This window comes from Phyllobates terribilis, unplaced genomic scaffold, assembly GCF_046119375.1.
Source record: "Phyllobates terribilis strain yellow unplaced genomic scaffold, ASM4611937v1 Scaffold_9__5_contigs__length_417890890, whole genome shotgun sequence".
Taxonomy (NCBI): Eukaryota; Metazoa; Chordata; class Amphibia; order Anura; family Dendrobatidae; genus Phyllobates; species Phyllobates terribilis.
Genome location: NW_027362769.1, coordinates 118,122,929 through 118,144,700, shown reverse-complemented (window position 1 = coordinate 118,144,700; position 21,772 = coordinate 118,122,929). Strand labels below are relative to the sequence as shown.

Below are 21,772 nucleotides of genomic sequence, written 5' to 3'. Positions count from 1 at the left end.
TAAATGGAAAGTTACAGATCATGAGAGAGGAGACAATTCATGGATGTATTAAACTGGTATGTGTATTAGAAGCAGTTTTGCCTTGTTGTTAGGGAAGGAAAACCATGCTTATCAAGAGATAGGTATGCTTTAAATTGTCATTTTTCTTAAAAATATTGTCTACTTTGAACATTTTTTTGTTTGAGGGTTTAATTTGCAGTGTAACTGGACTGCAAGCATTTAATATCCTTGTAGTGTCACTGTATCTGGTCCTAAGCATTACAAAAGTCCCATTGAAATTAATGGCCTGATTGTTTAATGCTCAGATCGGCCAGGTCCTTCATAGTTTTTATCTAGATGGTAAAAAAATTAAAGCAATTACCTTCTCACTCTCTGTATCAAGCGCTGAAGTAGCTTCATCTAGTAGAAGGATTTTAGGGTCCCGGATGATGGCTCTAGCAATGGCTATACGCTGCTTTTGACCACGAGAAAGCTGAGATCCATGAGCTCCTACATTGGTTTCGTATTTCTGTAAATAACAGCATAAAAAAAAATTTGATAAAAATGTCCTGTATGTGACATGCAGAAGTAGCGCTGTTGCTTTAAAAGCATCCAACAACTATTAGAAGTAACACAAGCACAGGAGACAGGAAGTGTTGTGCTCCAGAAGCGTCCAGCAACTAGAGGGGTTAACACAGTCACAGGAGACAGGGAGGGTTTTAGCAGAGCCCCAGGGGGATTGTGGGGAAGTTGTTTACTGTCTGGTTGGAGCCGAAAAGAAAGGTGGTGTGTATCTCAAAGAAGCGCCCATACAAGGGACAAAGATTCAAGTAAGGAGTGAAGCTAACTAAGCACAGGTCAGGTAGAGTTCCTGAACTAGCAGTGCAGAGTATTGTCAGGCAGAAAGATAAGGACTGGAAGAAATGGTGTCACAAGGATCATCTCCCTCAGCAAACCCTCCCTCCCTCCTCCATTTCACTGTGCTGTAAAGAATGCTGTGTTCATTAATGTGTTCATTAATGTGCCTTTGCATTAGAACTGTGCTGTCCTGTACTACAGGGAAGACTGTGAACTGCTGTGCTGCTAAGAAAACTGTACTGTTTGTCACTGGAGCCTGTTGCTCATAAGACTTAACTTGCACTGGCTGTGCGACTTCTTATTAAATGCTACTGTTCTACCATTTATGAGGACTCTTGTCAAGTGTGTCTGGTCAGCAAGTGAAACAACCTATGTGTCTGTGCCTGAGGATCAATACCCCTGTGTGCCTGAGAGAAGCTGCAGCACATGGTCTATGGTCGCCCTGAGTAACAGTTCCCCCAGGATTCCAAAGAATTCATGTAACCTGTCTCGCGCCTATCTGAACCTAGCAGCGTGCATGTAACATTGGTGGCCCATACGGGGAGTCCTGAGCGGAAATTAGTGTGTAGAGGGAGAAGAGGAAAAGTGTCTTGGAAAACACAGCAGCACAGAACCTCAACTCAACTCTACTACACCAGTTAAAGGGGACCAGACCTAAAGAAAACTCACTAGCAGCAATGGATGTGGAAATACAAGTGGACAGAATTAGTGAGCTGCTTCTTCAGTTAACCTGTGAAGAATTGAGAACAGTAGCAGAACATATAAAGATGTCAGAAGAACAGATTTCTAAAGCACACAACTGCAGGCAGCTGTTAGCTGCCATTAATGCAAAAATGGGTGAGCTGGGGGAGAAAGAAGCTGAATACATCATGGGGACATTCCTCCAGGAGCTAACACAGTTTCTAACCAGGTTGAAGTTGTAGGATGGAGGGGCGGCACCAATTACCAAAAGCGGGAATCTCCGTCCACAGACAGAACTACAGTAATTGGAAGAACATTTCAAAGTCCTAACAACAGTCCTGCAGGAATCGACCAAAACCTCTGAATGGGTGATAGACTCAGACAGGACCTTTAACCTGCTCGGGTTAGATAAATCAGGGAGATAGTCCTCTCTAGCACCACAAATCACCATAAGGAAAGAATTCAAGATCCTGGGACAGATTGGAGAGTGTGAACAGAAAGAGAGACTGTCTTATATGAACTTGTTGCACCAGATCGATGCAGGCTTACAGAAGGGCTACCAGCCAGATGAGATCGTTAAGGGGGTGGTGAAAGCGATCAGCCCAAGACTGCACCTCCGTAGTAAGCTACAAATGAAGAGTCAATTGACCTTGCAACAGCTGAAGATGATTTTAAAAGGGCACTATAAAGAAGAGAGTACTTAAGAATTATTCCACCGACTCATTAACCTCTCACAGAAAAATATTGAATCACCCAAAGTTTCTTGTTCACAGCAATTGAAGGATAGACTGTTGTTTGCATCCAGAGATGTAGAAGCGGAAGAGAAGTTTGATGCTGAACTAGTCCAGAAGAAGTTCTTGAGATCATTGGGAATGGGGTTAATCAGCAAAGACATCAAGTTGCAGCTGAAACAGTACCTAGAAAATCCTGGCATTCTGGACGAAGTCCTAAGTGAAAAAATGAATGAGGTAGCTAGTTTGGAGTCAGAGAGTGAATAGAAGTTAAAGAAAGGCTCTGCTCATAAAATCACCAAAATGAGCCAGCTGAAGTTGGAGACCCCCAGTGGCCAGTCCGAAGATCATCATGGAGACCCTCCAGTGCCACCTGAGAGAGGAAACCTTAAATCACCAACAAAAGAGAGTACCGCCAGCGCTGACTGGGAGGAAGTAATAGGAGAACTGCGAGCCGAGTTGAGTGAGGTGAAAAAGTTGATTCGTTCCAGGCCAGAACCTGTATCCCTCAGACCCAGGAGTGGGTTCCAAAACAGAAGATACCCGGCTTTTGAAGCGTGCCGTTCATCAAATCAGAGTACGGTGTGTGTCCACTGTCTAAGATGTGGTGAGGAAGGACATTATGCCAAGGAATGTCAATGGTCACGGTCATTTGGGTTAAAAGACAGGAGGTTGCCAGTGCTGGGCGACTGGTAACCACGACACGGAGGAGGCCCCAGAAGCAAATCCAAATCTCACCAAACCCCAGAATGGCGCATGAGATAAAACGGCTGCTTCAGTACTATCCCCAAGTGTGTTCCCATCTACAACAGCTGCAAGAGAGTCAGGGGCATCAGTTATTTAATGGCCAGTGCGGAGGTCAAACGATGTACTCCTGGAAGGAGGATTCCTCGGTCAGTAAAGATAGCCTCTTCAGCCTAATCGGTGGAAGGTGCTTTATACAGTGCCAGCTAGTTGGACTCCTGGTAAAAGCACTGTGGGACACAGGAGCCCAAGCGAGCCTTTTAAATGAAGAATGGAGAAGGCGCTCCCTGCCCCATACCTGCCTTCGGTTGCTATAAGAACTCTTGGGAAAAGTGGAACTCCACGGCAAAGCTGTCAACCAGACCGAAATCCCTTTCATAGGCTGGGTGGAAGTGACTTTCCAACTGAGGGCCACGAAGAACAGCAACACCATTGAGCTCTTGGTACCTTTTCTCATGACCAGTGATCAGAACGTGGCAGAGGATCCTATCCTGGGTTATAATGTAATCAGTGAGGTCATCACGAAACACATGTCAGGGACACTGGTGGTGGATGCAATTGCCATATCTCTTGCCATACCCAATGCCGTGGCAGAAAATGTGATTCATAGAGTAAAGAAAGCACAGAATACAATGGACCTAAAAGAAGTCATGGTAGGCTGATGCCCAACCATCATCCCTGCAAAACCAAACGGTGGGGGTGAGGTGTGGAGTCCGGGTACAACCGGGAAGAAAAGTCCAGAAAAGACTGTTTTGCCAAAAGACTCCTCAGAACTTCCGGAAAGCCTAGTTCAAGGTGAGACTGTGCTTACGATTCCTATTGATGGGTTTGCTCGAGTGACAGTACCGGTGATGAATACTACGAGACACAAAATTAGACTGGATCCAAAGACTGTGTTAGGTCACATCGAAACCGTTAAAACGGTATATCCAGCCAGTGTGAGACCCGCCCAGGGGTCTACAGTGAATTCAGTCTCCCCACCAAGGAATAGAAGTTGCCCAGGGGAAGAAATTGCACAACCCACCTCGGAGTCCTGGGATCCCCTAGTACCCCTGGAACACTTGTGTGCTGAAGATTGAGCGGTAGCAAAACAGATGCTGAGAGAAGAGTGTCATGCATTCTCCAAAGATAACTCTGATATAGGCTGAATCCCATCATTGCAGTTGAAAATCAATTTGAAAGTCACGACTACTCCAGTAACCAGAAGTTACATGTCTGTGCCAAAACCATCACGCCGTGAAGTGAAAGAGTATTTACAAGACCTAATCAACAGAGGTTGGGTCCAAAAGTCGAAGTCGTCTTATTTCTCTCCTATTGTTTGTGTTAGGAAGAAGGACAGTACGTTGAGACTCTGCTGTGATTACCGAGAACTAAACCGAAAGTCAGTACCTGATCGGCACCCGATACCAAAGATCCAAGATATGCTGGAAGGCATATCAGGAAGTACCTGGTTCTCTGTCCTCGATCAGGGTAAAGCATACCATCAAGGGTTTGTTGAAGAGTCCAGTAGACCTTTGACAGCATTCATCACATCGTGGGGATTATATGAGTGGATCAGCAAACGATTCGGGCTCAGTTCAGCTCCAGCAGAATTCCGGAGGAGCATGGAGACATATTTAGAAGGATTGAGGGATGATATCTGCCAGCCGTACTTGGATGACAATGTGGTACACAGCAAAACCTTCTGGGAGCATGTTGAACACGTGAGGATCGTACTCCAGTGGTATCAACAATGCGGCGTTAAGTTGACCCCAAAGAAGTGTGAACTGTTTAAAAGGCAAGTCCGATTCCTAGGGAAAATTGTGTCCGGAGAAGGATATACCATGGACCCAGCAGAAATCACTCCGGTACTGGCCTTAAAAGACAAGCGGCCCTCTACTGTCGGGGAGTTGAGGCAGATATTGGGATTCCTCTCCTACTATCGTACTTACGTTCGGAACTTCTCCAGGATTGCCTTCCCACTATACCTCCTCTTGGGGGGGGGCCACAGAGTTAACACCACTCAAGGAAAAAAAGAAGAATGTGGGCAGGACAGGGCTGAAAAGAAACAATGCAGTTTCATCCCAACAGCCCATTCTCTGGACAGCAGATCACCAGGTGGTATTGGAAGAATTAGTCGATTACCTGGTAAAACCACCCTTCTTGGGATATCCTGATTTCAATTTACCATTTGTTCTTCATTGTGACGTTTCTCAAGTTGGACTGGGAGCTGCCCTGTATCAGCATCAAGATGGATAATTGAGGGTCATCGGTTACGGTTCTAGAACGTTGACAGACGCCAAGAAGAATTTCCATCTACATTCTGGAAAATTGGAGTTCCTGGCATTGAAATGGGCTATCTGTGAACGATTTAGAGATTATCTCTATTACAGCAAAGAGTTTGAGGTATACACTGACAACAACCCTTTGACCTATGTCCTCACTACATCCAAACTGAATGCAACGGATCAGAGATGGGTCACTGAACTAGCTGACTTCAATTTCAGTATCAAGTACAGGCCAGGAAAATGCAATGCGGATGCTAACGGATTGTCGAGAATGCCACTAGAGCCTGAGGAGTTCATGCAAGAATGCTCGGATGAAATCAGTCTGGAAGCAATTGAGAGCACTACCCAAGCAGTACAAGCTTATCAGGAGGAAGACACACCATTGTGGTGTCCGTTGATGGTGGAAACCACCATAAGAGTTAGAGAACAAGATCACCCCTGTCCATTCAACAACTACCGAAAGGAAAAATCCATAGAGCACAACGGGAAGATCAGATAATTGGTAGAATACTACTCTATGTGGACCAAAATCGGTTTCCAAGTAAACGGGAGAGAGATAATGAGTCACCAGCAGTATCTGTTTTAGTTAAAGAATGGACAAAGGTCTACCTCAATGAAGATGGTATCCTGTATCGTAAAGGAGGACAAAACCGGCAGTTGGTACTATCCAGAGTATTCCGTAAGTTGGTCTTCAAAGAACTCCATGAAAACATGGGACACCTGGGAGTGGAAAGGACAACCAACTTGATCCGTGAACGTTTCTTCTAGCCGTACATGCAGAGAGATATTGAGAGGTACGTAACCAGGGAGTGTGGGTGTCTGAAAGATAAACATCTCAACACATCAACCCGGGCACCTATGGGCAACATCCAAACTACGTATCCGTTTGAGATGGTCTCAATAGACTTTCTACATCTCGAGACGAGCAAGGGTGGTTACGAATACATCTTGGTGGTGATGGACCACTTCACTCGATTTGCTCAAGCTTATGCCACCACCAATAAATCAGGTCGAACAGCAGCAGAGAAGATCTTCAATGATTTTGCTTTGAGGTTTGGGTTCCCTACGAGGTTACACCATGACCAAAGAAAAGAATTTGAGAACCAGCTCTTTGCCAAGCTAGGAAAGTACTATAGAATTCAGAGGCCCCACACAACGCCCTATCACCCAGAGGGTAATGGACAAGTGGAACATTTTAAATGGACATTATTGTCGAGGTTGCGCACTTTAACAGCTGATGAGAAGAAAAACTGGAAGAGTTCCCTTTCAAAAGTGGTACATGCCTATAACTGTACAAAGAGCGATGCAACGGGTTGCTCATCCTTTTTCCTATTGTATGGACGATCAGCAAGGCTGCCAATTGACATCATGTTCGATACTCCGGTGTCAGAGACTTGCAGAACGTATCCGGAGTATGTTCGGAAATGGAAGGAACGGATGGCAGAGGCATACAACATAGTGTCCAAAGTGGTTAGGCAAGGACAGAGCAAGAGTAAGGAGTAGTGTTGAGCCACCCCCGTAGTGTTCGAGTTCGGTTCGGTTCGTCGAACACCCGTGTGTTCGCCGAACTGTTCGTCGAACTGTTCGTCGAACACCTTCGAACACCGTTAAAAACAATGGCAGGCAAACAAAAACACATAGAAACACATAGAAAACACCTTCAAAGGTGTCCAAAAGCTGACAAACTGCTCAGAAGACACAACTAACACATGGAAAAGTGACAAGTACATATAGTCATGCGAAAAGAAAAGAGGTGGAGGAGTAAAAGGAGGGGGAGACACAGATATAGGCATGTCATGCCCTTCTAAAATCCAAAAAGTGAGAAGCCGAGACGGCCAGTCCGCTCCTGCCCGTGCCACCTCCGTGTCGCCGGGTTTGTGCCAGAGCCGCGGTGAACCCTGATGGCCAGCCCCCCTCTCCCAATACTGGTGCCTGTCCGCTGGTGGGTCGAGAGAGCCCCCCTGTGGTGGAGGCAGCTCTAAGCTTTTTAATTTAAATTGTCCCTCTAATTTGAATGAATACACTTTAAATCCATTTACAAGGATCTATTGGAGGGCAAGTCTCATGCCAGCAGCCGCGTAATTCCAGCTCCAGTAGCGTCCACTAAAGCTGCTGCAGTTAAAAAGCTTTTATAAGGATCGAGCTCGGCTGTCCACCGCAAGGCATCCTAGTGCCAGTCCCAGCCCCTATGCCTTGGGGTGCCTCCTGATGCTCTTCACTAAGTATCCCGTGGTCCCGAAGCATTTCCTTTGAAAAAATTAAGTGTCCAAACTACAGGTGGTGTAGCTTGCTTAACAGCCGGGATAATCCGCTGACTAGCAGACACTGCTACTAGGCACAAAGTATTTCCTGGGCTAGATGCAGTTAAAAATTTGTAAGTAGATACTCTCGTTGGATGCTGAGAAAGCATTCCATAGAGTCTCCTGGCACGCCATATATGATTCTCTTAAAAAGCTTGGGGTAGGGGTCTAGGGGACCCTTTTATAGCCAAAATCACGGCCCTGTATCACAATACGTCACCTAGGCTGAAGATAAATGGAACTGTAGCACCGAGGGCTCGGTTGCTACAGACGTATTGCACCTCACCCAGAGGTGTGATATCTCACTCTCAGATAAGGATGGAGTGTGGATCAGGACCCGACACCTGCATGCATTACACCACATTGCCGTGGGGCAGGGCGACCAATATGCCCCTGAGATGGGCACGACAGTCCCTGTCCCTGGCTGGAGTGGGGGGAGGGAACACTGAGGAAGGGGAACCCTGCAGTGCAGGAGCAGGGAGGAAGCAGTTCCTGGGTGCATTGAGAAGGGAGTATAAAAGGTGGGCACCATCTTAGTTCAGTGCAGAGAAGTCTGAGCAGAAGTGGCAGGGAGCAGGGGCTCTGCATGAGCTCTGCTCCGGAGGCGGGCCTAGTAACAGAGGCCCAGGCCTGCAAGAGGGAGAAGGAAGGAAGAGGAGCGGAGAAGGCTCCAGGAACGAGGAATGAAGGGATCCCAGGGGTGCGGACGGGCGAGTCGCCACCGCACGCCCGAATCCACCTGCGTGGAGGGGTCAGGCCAAAGGGGGAGACCGGTCCCCGAACTAGTGGAGGCAGGAAACGACCCTCAGCTAGAAACCGGAGGCTCTGACATTTTATGTGGCGCAGCCCCTTGCTCCACCCGCTAGGAAGGCACCACATAGGGTCAGGGAAACTGGCGCCAAGTTTACCAAGAGGAGGCCCGAGGCAGCCGGACAGAAGTGTTGGTAAGAAAGGCCAGACAAAGGACACACAAAGGGGGTCCTGTGAAGCGCTCCAAAGTTATCTGGGAGTTGTCTGAGCCCCTCACCTGGTGAGCACAGTACGACGTGGGCAGCCGTTACCTGCAGACGTGGTCTGGATAATAAGAACTGTGAGTAAAGGCCCTGAACTGCATCACTGACTCCGTGTCGTTACTGCTGCTGCCCTGCACCATCACCCCCATCCTCCGCATACACTGCCCTGAGGCTATACTCCTCCCGTGGGGAGTTATGCTACGCTCTGCTGCACCCACAACACCAGCCTTAGCGGTCTGCCCTGTAGCGGAGGTTCACTCTGACCGCAATCCACGGGTGGCGTAGTCGGACATTTAAACATCAAAACCACATAAATAGTTCCGCCACTGGTTTGACCGCCCTGAGCCACGGAACCGGATCGCCGCCACGAAGACTACAACCACCAGCATCCACCAAAAAGGGTCCGGCTCCGGGTGTCCCAAGGCCCAGGGGGTGCGTCAGAACATTTTCATCACCTTTCACAATCACCAATGGGACAAGGCAGGGATGTCCTCTGTCCCTTCTCTTATACATCCTAGTGACGGAGCACCTGCTCTCATCAATTCGCCATAACCCCAATATTAGGTGGATTGAGGTGGGAGGCACCGAGTACAAGTGCTCTCTATTTGCTGATGATGTCCTAGTATATATCACTCAATCACATATATCCATCCCTGCTGTTATGGCTGAAATAGATCACTTTGTTACATGGTAAAATTTTAAAATCAATGCAGCGAAGTCTGAGGCCCTCGATGTCTCCCTCCCTAAATCCATATAGGATTCCATCCAGTCCAACTTTCCCTTTGCCTGGCCCTCACAGGGTATCAAATACTTAGGAATTCCTATTCATAGAGACCTCTCCCATCTATGTTATCTTAATTTTGGGCCCTTTATTGAACAATTCCATACAGACCACAGTTGGCAAGTTGGAACTGTGAGATTCACTACGTGCACCACTGGTATTTTGTGGAAAAGCACATGTAAGATTCTGCAACAGTCTCTGCTGATACTCCTGCATGCGTGCATCCCTTTCTATGGCAGGAATAATTTCTGCAAATTTACTTTTGTACCGGGGATCTAACAGTGTGGCAACCCAGTAGTCAGGATTATTTCTAATTCTCACAATTCGAGGGTCATGTTGCAGGTAGTGCAGCAAGAAGGCACTCATGTGTGTTGCGCATCCAGGAGCACCAAGTCCCTGTTGTGTTGGTGGCGAGGTAACAATCATGCTTCCTTCCTCTGTCCTCTCCCCCCAACCTCGCACAACAGAAATGTGATCAAGGTCTCCCTCATCTGATGAGTCTTCCATCAGTTCGTCCTCCACTTCTTACTGGGCTACTGCACCTTCCTCACTAGTTTGGCTGCTACCATGCGCCCTGGTAAAATCATCTCCCCCACCCTCACATGCCTGCCGCCCTGGTGCTGCCGACCGTCTGGACCTTGCAGATGTTAGCCCTTCCGCATACAACTCCTCCTCCTCTACTTCCTCCACCTCCTCTTGTGCCACCACCTGACTCCGAATTCTGTTTAACATGTGCTCCAGCATGTAAATCACCGGAATAGTCATGCTGATAATGGCATCGTCAGCACTAAACATCTTCGTCGCCATTTCAAAACTGTGCAGAAGGGTGCATAGGTCCCTGATCTGAGACCACTCCTCCAGCGTGATTTGCCCCACCTCTGAATCTCGTTGGCCCAGGCTATACGTCAGAACGTATTGCACCAGGGCTTGTCGGTGCTGCCACAGTCGCTGCAACATGTGCAGAGTTGAATTCCACCGGGTAGGCACATCGCATTTTAGCCGGTGAAGTGGCAGGCCCAACGACTTCTGTAGAGATGTAAGTCGCTGAGCTGCGGGATGCGAACGGAGGAAGTGAGCACACAGCGACCGTGCCCTCTGCAGAAGGCCATCTAGTCTGGGATAGTGGGCTAAAAATTGCTGGACAACCAGGTTCAACACGTGAGCCATACAAGGCACGTGTGTGACATTGCCCCGGCGAAGGGCCGCACCCAGGTTTGCAGCATTGTCGCACACGGCCTTCCCTGGTTTCAGGTCCAGTGGAGACAACCATTCATGAAATTGGTTCTCCAGAGCTGACAACAACTCCTCAGCTGTGTGACTCACATTTCCCAGACATTTCAATGTAAAAAACCGCCTGATGACGTTGAGCCCTACTGCCAGCATAGTAAGGAGGTGTGCAGGATCCCTTCTGCGCAGTTAGAAAGCTTGTGGCATGACCAGACAGGCTTTGGGTGCAGGTGGAAGACCGAGAGGAGGTTGAGGAGGCAGAAGCAGTGGAGGAAAAATGACATAAAGAGGATTGACGCACAACTCGTGGGGACGGCAAGACTTGGACAGCAGCCCCTTGTCCTGCTGTCACCATAGTTACCCAGTGCCCAGTCAGCGACATGTAACGCCCCTGTCCATGCCTACTCGTCCAAGTGTCTGTGGTGAAATGCACACACAGAGTTTCTCAAAGAAGCGGTGATGTTGTGTGCGACATGCTGGTGGAGCGCAAGCACACCTTTCTTTGAGAAGTAGTGCCGACTGGGCATCTGGTACTGGGGCACTGCGACGGACATAAGGTCTCGAAAATCCTCTGTGTCCACCAGGCGGAAAGGCAGCATTTCTGTAGCCAAGAGCTTGCAGATGGTGAAATTCAACCTCTTAGCTTTCTCATGGCTAGGAGGAAATGGTCTTTTACTTGTCCACATCTGAAGGACCGAGGGCTGGCTATTGTGCTTAGACGGGGTTGATAAGGGTGTCCCCGGCAAACTGCCGGTCTGTGAGGAAGATGCAGGCGGACATGTTAGGTTGCCTTGATCCAAAGGTGGTGCTATCGATGTCGGACAGCGCTCAAGACCAGCTGGTGTTACCACCTCCAAAGAAAATGATGACCTGCCAATCACGCTGGCTGTTGCGGGTAAAGAGGTGGCAGGTCTGCGCCCCAAAACAGGTGTGACTGCTGTCCCCCCAGTCACAGAGGATGAAGAGGCCGCGGATGCACAAGATATGGCAGACGGTGGTTGGCCCGGCCGGCTAGACCGCATTGTAGCACACTGAGCTTCCCACTGCAACTTATGCTTCATGTCCATGTGCCGGTTCATGCATGAAGTACTCAAACTATGTATTTTTTGGCCTCTACTTAGCTTTTGCTGACAAATGTTACAGATAACACGAGTTGGGTCATCTTTATCGATCTGAAAAAATGCCCAGGCTATGCAAGGCTTAGCACCCATGCGACCTGAAGAGCCACCACGACTTGTGGTGAGAGGCAGAGTTGTGTTTGAGGATGCAGTTGTTGACGTGCTTCCAGTACTACGTCTCTGTCCAGGAAGGCGCAACCTGACCTCGTCGTCACTAGCATCTTCCTCCACCTCCTCTGCTGACCTCATCTCTTGGCTGACTGTGGGTTGACAGTAAGTGGGATCTCCGACCTCATCATCATCACCCTGTGCGTTATCACACCCGTCGTCCTCAGAGCCAACCTGTTCCTGCCCTGACAAAAAACTAAAGTTGTCGCTCCAATCAGGTATTTGAGTCTTATCATCGTCTTCCTCATTGTCTCCACCAACAGGAGTTACAGTTTGGGAATGAGGGTCTACATTATGGTCAGAACCTTCTGCGTCTGGTCCTGGATCCGACTCATAAAGATTCTGGGCATCAGTGCAGATCATTTCCTCGTCTGGATTCACAGAAGCGCTGGAGTCGACCTCTGATTCCCAGGCTATAGTATGAGTAAACAGCTCTGCAGACTCAACCATCTGTTCTACCTCATACTCAGACGGGCAGCTGGAGATTTGGGAGCTGTGAGGAAGCAAGTGCGATTTGGGTGACACCTTTGAGGACTGGAGTATTTGTGATGTTGAAGTTGATGTGGAGGAGAGCCCACTTAAAGGAGCACTTGATATCCGTTGAAGCACCTGCTGTTTTTGTGCCTCATCTGGAATTTGTAGCGATTGGCGTGGCCGTAAGAAAGGGATCTTATCACATTGTCCGCTAAAAGAAGTAGACATTTTAGTTTGGCTGGAAGATGGTCTTTCTTCTGCACCTACCCCACGGACACAACCTTTTTTCCCCTTCCCAACACGCCTATTCCCCTTTCCACCAGCAACAGGCCTTTTTCCACTCATTTTGGTGGTTAACTAATTCACAACTCTGGAGTTGTTTGCACAAAAAAACAATGGATGGTAACCGAGCAGAGCTGAGTGGCCAAACTGTGGTATTAGGCCAAAACTATTGGCTGGGTTAGATGCAGAAAAAAATTATTTTTAATTTGCAACCTGATGGAGGTCAGTATAGATGGACTAATAGACCAAGTCCCACACACTGCTAGAAGCCCAAATATTTTTTCAGAGCTAGATGCAGAAAAAAATTATTTTTAATTTGCAACCTGATGGAGGTCAGTATAGATGGACTAATAGACCAAGTCCCACACACTGCTAGAAGCCCAAATATTTTTTCAGAGCTAGATGCAGAAAAAAAATATTTTTAATTTGCAACCTGATGGAGGTCAGTATAGATGGACTAATAGAACAAGTCCCACACGCTGCTAGAAGCCCAAATATTTTTTCAGAGATAAATGAAGAAAAAAATTATTTTTAATTTGCAACCTGATGGAGGTCAGTATAGATGGACTAATAGACCAAGTCCCACACACTGCTAGAAGCCCAAATATTTTTTCAGAGCTAAATGAAGAAAAAAATTATTTTTAATTTACAACCTGATGGAGGTCAGTATAGATGGACTAATAGACCAAGTCCCACACACCGCTAGAAGCCCAAATATTTTTTCAGAGCTAGATGCAGAAAAAAATTATAGTCAGTTTGCAACCTGATGGAGGTCAGTATAGATGGACTAATAGAATGATGCTATGCCCAAAAGATTTTACTTCACTAGGTGCAGTAAAAAAATTGGTATTCTATACACAGGTGGTATATCTTGCAACACAGATAGGCTACTCCACTGACTAACACACTCTGCAATAGGCCAAAAAGGATTAGCTTTGCTAGATTCAGCCAAATGCTGTGAAAAAAACTTGCACAGCACTGGCACAGACCTGCCTGGCAAAAACTGATAGGAACTGATGTAACCTAGTCCTGAAAAGGACTCCAATTACAATTAGTCTTTACTCCCACAATCTATCTATTTAAGAGCACAGACCTGCCTGATAAAAGTCGTAGGAAATGCTGTAACCTAGTCCTTAAAAGGACTGCAATCACAACTATTCCCTACTCCCAAGCTATCTGTATATTTGTGCGAAAATTGGCTTGAAATTAACAAGGTATAGCGCACACAGCAACAGCGGTGCCGTCTAACACGCAGCTGCAGCAGTGAGAAAATGGTGGCGACGGGGAAAATGGCTTGGTCTTATAGGGCAAGGATATGTGACATACACTGCCAATCACACATGCCCTTGCTTGTGTGAAAAAAAGCACTTCGCTCCGTGTGTGCGCTGCTGATAGGCTGACAGATTGCACCTCCCCACTGCAAATGCGGGAAAGAGAAAAAAAAAAATGGAGATCTTCATTGTTCCTGCAGAGATCCATCCCCTGCCCCTCCCCCCGCCCCGCTGTACACTCAAACTGCGTATTAACATTAATTTTCATCATTACTGAGAAAAAATCCAGTTATGATTTTGGTGCACGAACAGTTATCGAACCTCGAACAGCCGAATTTTTCTCAAATTGTTCGTGTTCGCCGACCGGCTCGAACACCGCCCAAAACAGCTCGAATTTGAGATTGGCGAACAGTTCGAGTAGAACAACGCTCATCTCTAGTAAGGAGTACTATGATCGAAAATGTTATGGAGCAGAATTGGCACCGGGAAGCCAGGTGCTAGTCAAGAACATACGTGAGAAAGGCGGTCCAGGAAAACTTCATTCGTACTGGGAAGACAAGGTGTATGTGGTTGCAAGGAGGAAAGGTGATGACAGCCTAGTATATGAAATCCGATTGGAAATAGGAGACAAGAAAACCAGAGTAGTCCATCAGAATTTACTACTACCCTGGGACCACCACATACTGAAGTTCCGGAGGTGGATAGTGACCTTGAAAGTTCAGATGAAGAAGAACATACCATTGTATTTCTGGGACCGGCAAGGAGAGGGATGTACCATCCTCAGGAGAGTGAACTAAGTCCTGAGGCTCCTGAGTTCGTACCAAGGAGTACAGATGAAGTCCAATTCAGATCTGATGATCGAACACCGGTCTCTGAAGGGACCGATCGACACTCAGGAGGAGCAGAAATACCAGACCTTGTGGAAACAGGTGATTCAGGACAAGTACAGGAACTTACAGAGGCAACTCCAAGAGCAGCTGAGGAAGCACTGGAAACGAGTGTGACAGAACAAACTCCTGTGACCGAAGAACCAGTGGTATCTAATGAACAACCCACCAGGAGGATGTCGACTCGAGAAGTGAGGAGGCCCATGATGTTGACGTATGAGACAGTTGGTGAACCAAGTCAAGTGCCAAGGACTAGAAACAGGTTTCTCTGCCTGTGGACCAGGTAAGCCCACTTGAGTGGTATTCGCCACCGAGAGGCAGTATGGAAGATGTTGCCTGGTGGAAAGACTAGTTTTCATGCTTTGATTTTCCTTAAAAGACTTTGTCGAAACAAAGAACTGTTAAAGCCTAGAGAGAGAGAGAGCTGGTTGAAGACGTATGAAAAGCTCCAGCTGAAGAGATGATGATGGTTTTAATTGTGTTGTTTATTTCCTACAGGCATCCTACAAGAAAAAGGTCATAAGAATAGGTTGTTATCAATGTTTAGAAATTTTATGCCAATTTGACAATGTCCATTTGTATATAAAGTTACTCAACTTTCACCACTGTCTCAAAATTGGTCAGACTGACCAAGTAAGGCGAATGTTGATGACGACATTCAAAAAGGAGGGAAGAGTGTGACATGCAGAATTAGCACTGTTGCTTTAAAAGCATCCAACAACTATTAGAAGTAACACAAGCACAGGTGACAGGAAGTATTGTACTCCAGAAGCATCCAGCAACTAGAGGGCTTAACACAGTCACAGGAGACAAGGAGGGTTTTAGCAGAGCCCCAGGGGGATAGTGGGGAAGTTGTTTACTGTCTGTCTGGAGCCGAAGAGAAAGGTGGTGTGTGTGTTCTGTATCTCACAGAAGCGCCCCTGCAAGTGAAAAGGATTCAAGTCAGGATTGAAGCTAAGCACAGGTCAGGTAGAGTTACTGAACTAGCAGTGCAGAGTATTGTCAGGCAGAAAGATAAGGACTGAAAGAAATGGTGTCACAGGGATCATCTCCCTCAACAAACCCCCCCCCCTCCATCTCACTGTGCTGTAAAGAATGCTGTGTTCATTAATGTGCCTTTGCATTAGAACTGTGCTGTTCTGTACTACTGGGAAGACTGTGAACTGTTGTGCTGCTAATAAAACTGTACTGTTTGTCACTGGAGCCTGTTGCTGATAAGACTTAACTTGCACTGGCTGTGCGACTTCTTATTAAATGCTACTGTTCTACCCTTTATGAGGACTCTTGTCAAGTGTGTCTGGTCAGCAAGTGAAACAACCTATTGTGTCTGTGCCTGAGGATCAATACCCCTATGTGCCTGAGAGAAGCTGCAGCACACGGTCTATCATCGCACCGAGTAACGGTTCCTCCAGGATTCCAAAGAATTCATGTAACCGGTCTCGCCCCTATCTGAACCTAGCGTTAGTTTTCTTCTTGCCGTGGTACCGATTCGTTTTCTTCTGCCTGTCGCCCACATTAGTTTTCTTCTGCCTGTGGCCCACATTAGTTTTCTTCTGTCTCTGTCCCATATTAGTTTTCTTTTGCCTGTGGCCCACATTAGTTTTTTTCTGCCTGTGGCCTACATTAGTTTTCTTTTGCCTGTGTCCCACATTAGTTTTCTTTTGCATGGTGCCCACATTAGTTTTCCGCTGCTTGTCGCCCACATTATCTTTTTTTCTGCATGTGGTACACATTAGTTTTCTTCTGCCTGTGTCCCACATTAGTTTTCTTCTGCCTGTGTCCCACATTTGTTTTCTTCTGCCTGTGTCACACATTAGTTTTCTTTTGCCTGTGGCCCACATTAGTTTTCCTCTTTCTGTGGCCCACATTAGTTTTCTTCTGCTTGTTGCCCACATTAGTTTTCTTCTGCCTGCTGCCCACATTAGTTTTCTTCTGCCTGTGGCCCATATTAATTTTCTTTTGCTTGTGGCCCATATTAGTTTCCCTCTCTCCACTGCCCACATTAGTTTTTTTTCTGCTTGTGTCCCTATTACTTTTTTTCTGCATGTGGCACAAATTAGTTTTCTTCTGCTTGTGGCCCACATTAGTTTTATGTCCACTGCCCACATTAGTTTTTTTTCTGTCCCATATCACTTTTTTCTGCATGTGACACACATTAGTTTTCTTTTGCTTGTGGCCCATATTATTTTTTTTCTGCAATGTCTAAGTATAGGAGGTGAGTAATATAAAATACTGCTGTGTATAAATAACATAAGGAATTATATGCAGTAGTCCACCTAATCCTAATCATCTTGACATGAAGAGGAGTTCTTGTAGATGTCCTCTGTTTCATTTTTCCTAAAAAAACAGTCTTCCACCTAAAAAGGGAGGTTCCATCATCCAACATAATACTCTTTTACCATAATGTTATATATGTAGGTAAATGTAACCTATAATGATCAGCAGAATGCTGTTAGGAAGATACTCACGTCTGGTAGGCCCATAACAAAGTCGTGTAGCTGTGCTTTCTTTGCCGCCTCTATGACTTGGTCCATAGTCAGTTTCTTGGAGTTATCACCATACTTGATGTTTTCGGCAATACTGCAGTCAAACAGCACCGGCTCCTGAGACACAATTCCTATTTGGGATCGTAGAAATGAAACATTGATGTTCTTGGAGTTATGCTCGTCTATCATCTGTGCAAAAAAAAGACATAAAGAAAACATCTGCAGTGAGAACAATACCAGACCCAAGGGAGCCTTTATTCTACACAAGTTTGTAATACAACGGGTCGCATCAGCAAAATTATATTGGATAAATAAAATCCTTTATGACTAGTCACATAGACTTTGCTAGAAGTGTGAATTATATGCTCATTTTTTTTTTTACAAAAATGTATATAAAAAATACATAATTATTTCTACAGATGACAAGATCTTCTTTCACTTGACAAATAGAACGTCCATCACACAGTTGTATTATATTGTTGTAAATCAAAGTTACCATCTTTAATATCCTAGGATTCCGTTTTTATGTATTTATCCATTTTAAAGAGTAAAAAAATCCAAATTAAAGTCCTGAAACGTGAACTGTAAACAGCTTTTGGTGCAACCATACACATTATGCATACATTACATAGTTACATAGATTGAAAAAAGACCTAGGTTCATCATGTTCAACCTTCCTCCACCAATTAAATATTTTTTGTCACTTAATTTATCTATTACCCACAATGTTCTGTGTACTGAGGAAATCATCCGGCCCTTTCATAAAAGCAGTTATAGTGTCGGCCATTGCTACCTCTTGTGGTCGTCATTCCACAGTCTGACTGCTCTGACTGTAAAGAACCCTTTCCTGTTTAGCTGCCGGAATCGCCCTTCTTCCACCCATAATGCATGCTTTCTAGTCCTTAATATGGTCTTTGGAAGGAATAAGTCATGTGCTAGTCCTTTGTACTGACCACACGTGTATTTATACATATCAATGATATCTCCACTGAGGCATCTATTTTCTAAGCTAAACAAGCCCAACATTTCCAACCTCCCATCATATGAGATCCCTTCCATCCCTTGTAATAATCTAGTTGCCGCCTTTGAACTGACTCTAACTTCTGAATATCCTTTTTAAAATGTGGAGCCCAAAACTGGATCCCATATTCTAGATGTGACCGTGCAAGTGATTTATTGATGTGTTAAACCTGCAGGTAGCAAATTAGAGATTATTGACCATGATGTTGAGCAAAAAAGTGAACACTGAAAATTGTTGCAAAACTTCAAAAACAATATAACTTATGTAGCGATAATGCCGGCGTCCCGCAAGACTTTCCTTCATCCTCCATGCAGTGACGCCGAAATACTCACAGCCCGGCGTGGTCCTCAGCATGCTGCCTGCTTCCTGCTGTCTGTGCATGCCACACTTCCCGATGGAGCACGTGTGATCCCCTGTTTTTAAAGGGGCAGCTCGTGCACCTGCAAAAGATGCCCCCAGACAATGGTTGGGAGTAGTGATGAGCGAGTATGTTTTGTTAACCCTTTCGTCGAGTATACTCGGGCGAGCACCGAGTATTTATAGCGTGCTCGGTGATATGTTTGACAGCTTTGATACATGTGAGGAATGTCTGCTTCTTACACAGTCCTCACATGTATCAAAGCTGTCAAACCGTCGCAAATCATGCACATGGGAGTGATTCAAACATATCACCGAGCACGCTATAAATACTCGGTGCTCGGCTGAGCATACTCGGCGAAAGGGTTAACAAAACATACTTGCTCATCACTAGTTGGGAGGCATCCTGTATATAAGGCACCCTCCACAATAGGGAGGTTTCGAAGCAACGTTGTGTCATTAGTGAGTTGGGGTGCTACTAGTGAGTTGTTAGGTCCCCTGGTCCTTGTGCGGCCAGGCCCTGAACCCGAATCCCTGGTACTTGTGCGGCCAAGGCTTGAACGAAAACCTCTGGTCCTTGTGCGGCCTGGCCCTGAACCCGAACCCCTGGTCCTTGTGTTGCCAGGGCCCGTACCAGAAACCGGATTGGCAGTACCTGAACTCTAAAGCTGAACCACTTCCCAAGACCCGTGTGTCTGAAATGGTACCTATCCCTGCATTCTGCGTTGTCCGGACTGCTATATCAGTTTCCTAATCCAGCCCTGTCTGTGATTCCATGTCAGTATTCGCCCTGCCTGAAGAGGTGGACCCAGGGAACTATAGGCCGGTGAGTCTGACTTCTATACCAGGAAAGATCTTTGAACAAATTATTAAACAACATGTATGTAAGTACCTGGATAAGAATGAAGTGATTAACCAGAGTCAGCATGGGTTTGTAACTAACAAGTCATGTCAGACTAACTTAATTTTCTTCTATGACAGAATCACTGACTGGGTGGATCAGGGAAATGCTGTAGATATAGTATATCTTGACTTCAGCAAAGCATTTGACAAAGTATCTCACACCATCCTTATTGAAAAAATGACCAAGTATGCAATGGACCAGGCAACTGTTAGGTGGATTCATAACTGGCTTAGTGATCGGACTCAAAGGGTGGTTGTAAATGGCTTCACATCCAGCTGGATGAATGTCTCAAGTGGGGTACCACAGGGCTCCGTCCTGGGACCTGTATTGTTCAACATCTTTATCAATGATTTAGATGAAGGAATTGAGGGTAAACTGATTAAATTTGCTGATGACACAAAGCTAGGAGGGATAGCTAATACTAGAGAAGAGAGAGAGAGGATTCAAAAAGACCTAAATAAACTGGAGCAGTGGGCAGCAACCAACAGAATGGTTTTTAACAGGGAAAAATGCAAAGTACTACATCTGGGCAATAAAAATGAAAAAAGCATATACAGAATGGGAGGAATAGAGCTAAGCAACAGTACATGTGAAAAAGACTTAGGTATACTAATAGATCATAGACTGAACATGAGTCAACAGTGTGATGCAGCAGCAAAAAAGGCAAATACAATTCTGGGATGTATTAACAGAAGCATACAGTCTAGATCACGTGAAGTCATTATCGGTCTTTACTCCTCTTTGGTCAGACCTCATCTGGAATACTGTGTACAGTTTTGGGCACCACATTTTAAAAAAGACATAGATAAACTGGAGCAAGTTCAGAGAAGAGCGACCAGAATGGTGACTGGTCTGCAAACCATGTCCTATGAGGAACGGTTGCAGGATTTGGGAATGTTTAGCTTGCAAAAAAGAAGACTGAGAGGAGACTTAATAGCTGTATACAAATATGTCAAGGGCTGTCACATTGTAGAAGGATCATCTTTATTCTCATTTGCACAAGGAAAGACTAGAAGCAATGGGATGAAACTAAATGGGAGGAGACACAGATTAGATATTAGAAAAAACTTTTTGACAGTTAGGGTGATTAATGAGTGGAACAGGCTGCCACGAGAGGTGGTGAGTTCCCCTTCAATGGACGTCTTCAAACAGAGGCTGGACAGACATCTGTCTGAGATGATTTAGTGAAACCTGCTTTGAGCAGGGGGTTGGACCAGATGACCCAGGAGGTCCCTTCCAACTCTACCATTCTATGATTCTATGATTCTATGATTCTAGTCTGAATGGAGCCCGAGTCCGTGTCCGCAAAACTGACCCCTGTGGTCATCATCCACAGGATCGTGGACTGCCTAGGAATGGTATCTGGCTGCTACCTGCAGCTCAAGCCTGACTCCACCATCAGGAGCTCCAGTGAACACCAGGTAGTCACTTAGATACGCCCCTTCTAGGAAAAACCGGGCCCATGGCACAGTGGGTCCACGAACCATGTGCGCCTCCTGCTTGCGTGACAACTTAGTGATTGCAGCTACAAGTTTTAGTGCCATGTATGCTGATGAAACGGCCAGATTTCTCTTGGCCCAGCAAGTGGTTACAGTGCTACAGCAACTGAGAAGATTAGCATAGCCTCCATGTAGATGAAAGTCGCATGACCCCGTATGAGTCTTCTTGGAGCATCTGATTTGGTCAAGACGGACCAGAAATAGCCAAAAAAGAAAACCATTTTATGTAAGATTCCCCTAGATGATCATCTTCTCAGGACCTGAACCGATAAGGAAAGGATGACCAACCTATGGGAAACTCGACTTCATGCCCTGAGATGATGATAAACTAGTGGAGATTACACTTTGGCACCAAGAGGGTGATCATTCGAGGAAAATTTTAGTTCAAGTCCAGAATTTAATTAAATTTAAATTCTAATTACTAATTTTTGCAATTTTTAAGTGCTATATTTATGCATAGATGCCCTGGATATATCATAGCTGCATACACAGGCCTTGTCAAGGAACAGGTCAGTAAAGGCCCTTTTAGGCTGTGTGCCCACTATGCTTTTTTTAAGCGTTTCCGCAGCGGCAATTCTGCTGCAGAAACGCTAAAAAAACGCTCGGTAGAAGGCCTGCCATGTTCCCCAATGATAATCCGCATGTGCTGTGCACATGCTGCGGAAATTTCCGCTGCGGATTATCATTGCAGAAAAATCCGCAACATTGCCAATTATTTTTCGTA

The 21,772-nt window shown here is 45.9% G+C and overlaps 1 protein-coding gene across 2 annotated transcripts in view; it reads right to left on the bottom strand.

Moving 5' to 3' along the window:
- LOC141161742 (bile salt export pump-like) overlaps positions 1 to 21,772 on the bottom strand; it is a 151,975-nt gene that overhangs the window by 2,061 nt on the left and 128,142 nt on the right. For both annotated transcript variants that reach the window (XM_073647002.1, XM_073647003.1), the window contains 2 exons: positions 17,250 to 17,456; positions 362 to 508 (listed from right to left, as the gene is read on the bottom strand). In XM_073647002.1, coding sequence (XP_073503103.1) covers positions 362 to 508; positions 17,250 to 17,456 — 354 coding nt within the window. The remainder of the gene's footprint in view (positions 1 to 361; positions 509 to 17,249; positions 17,457 to 21,772) is intronic.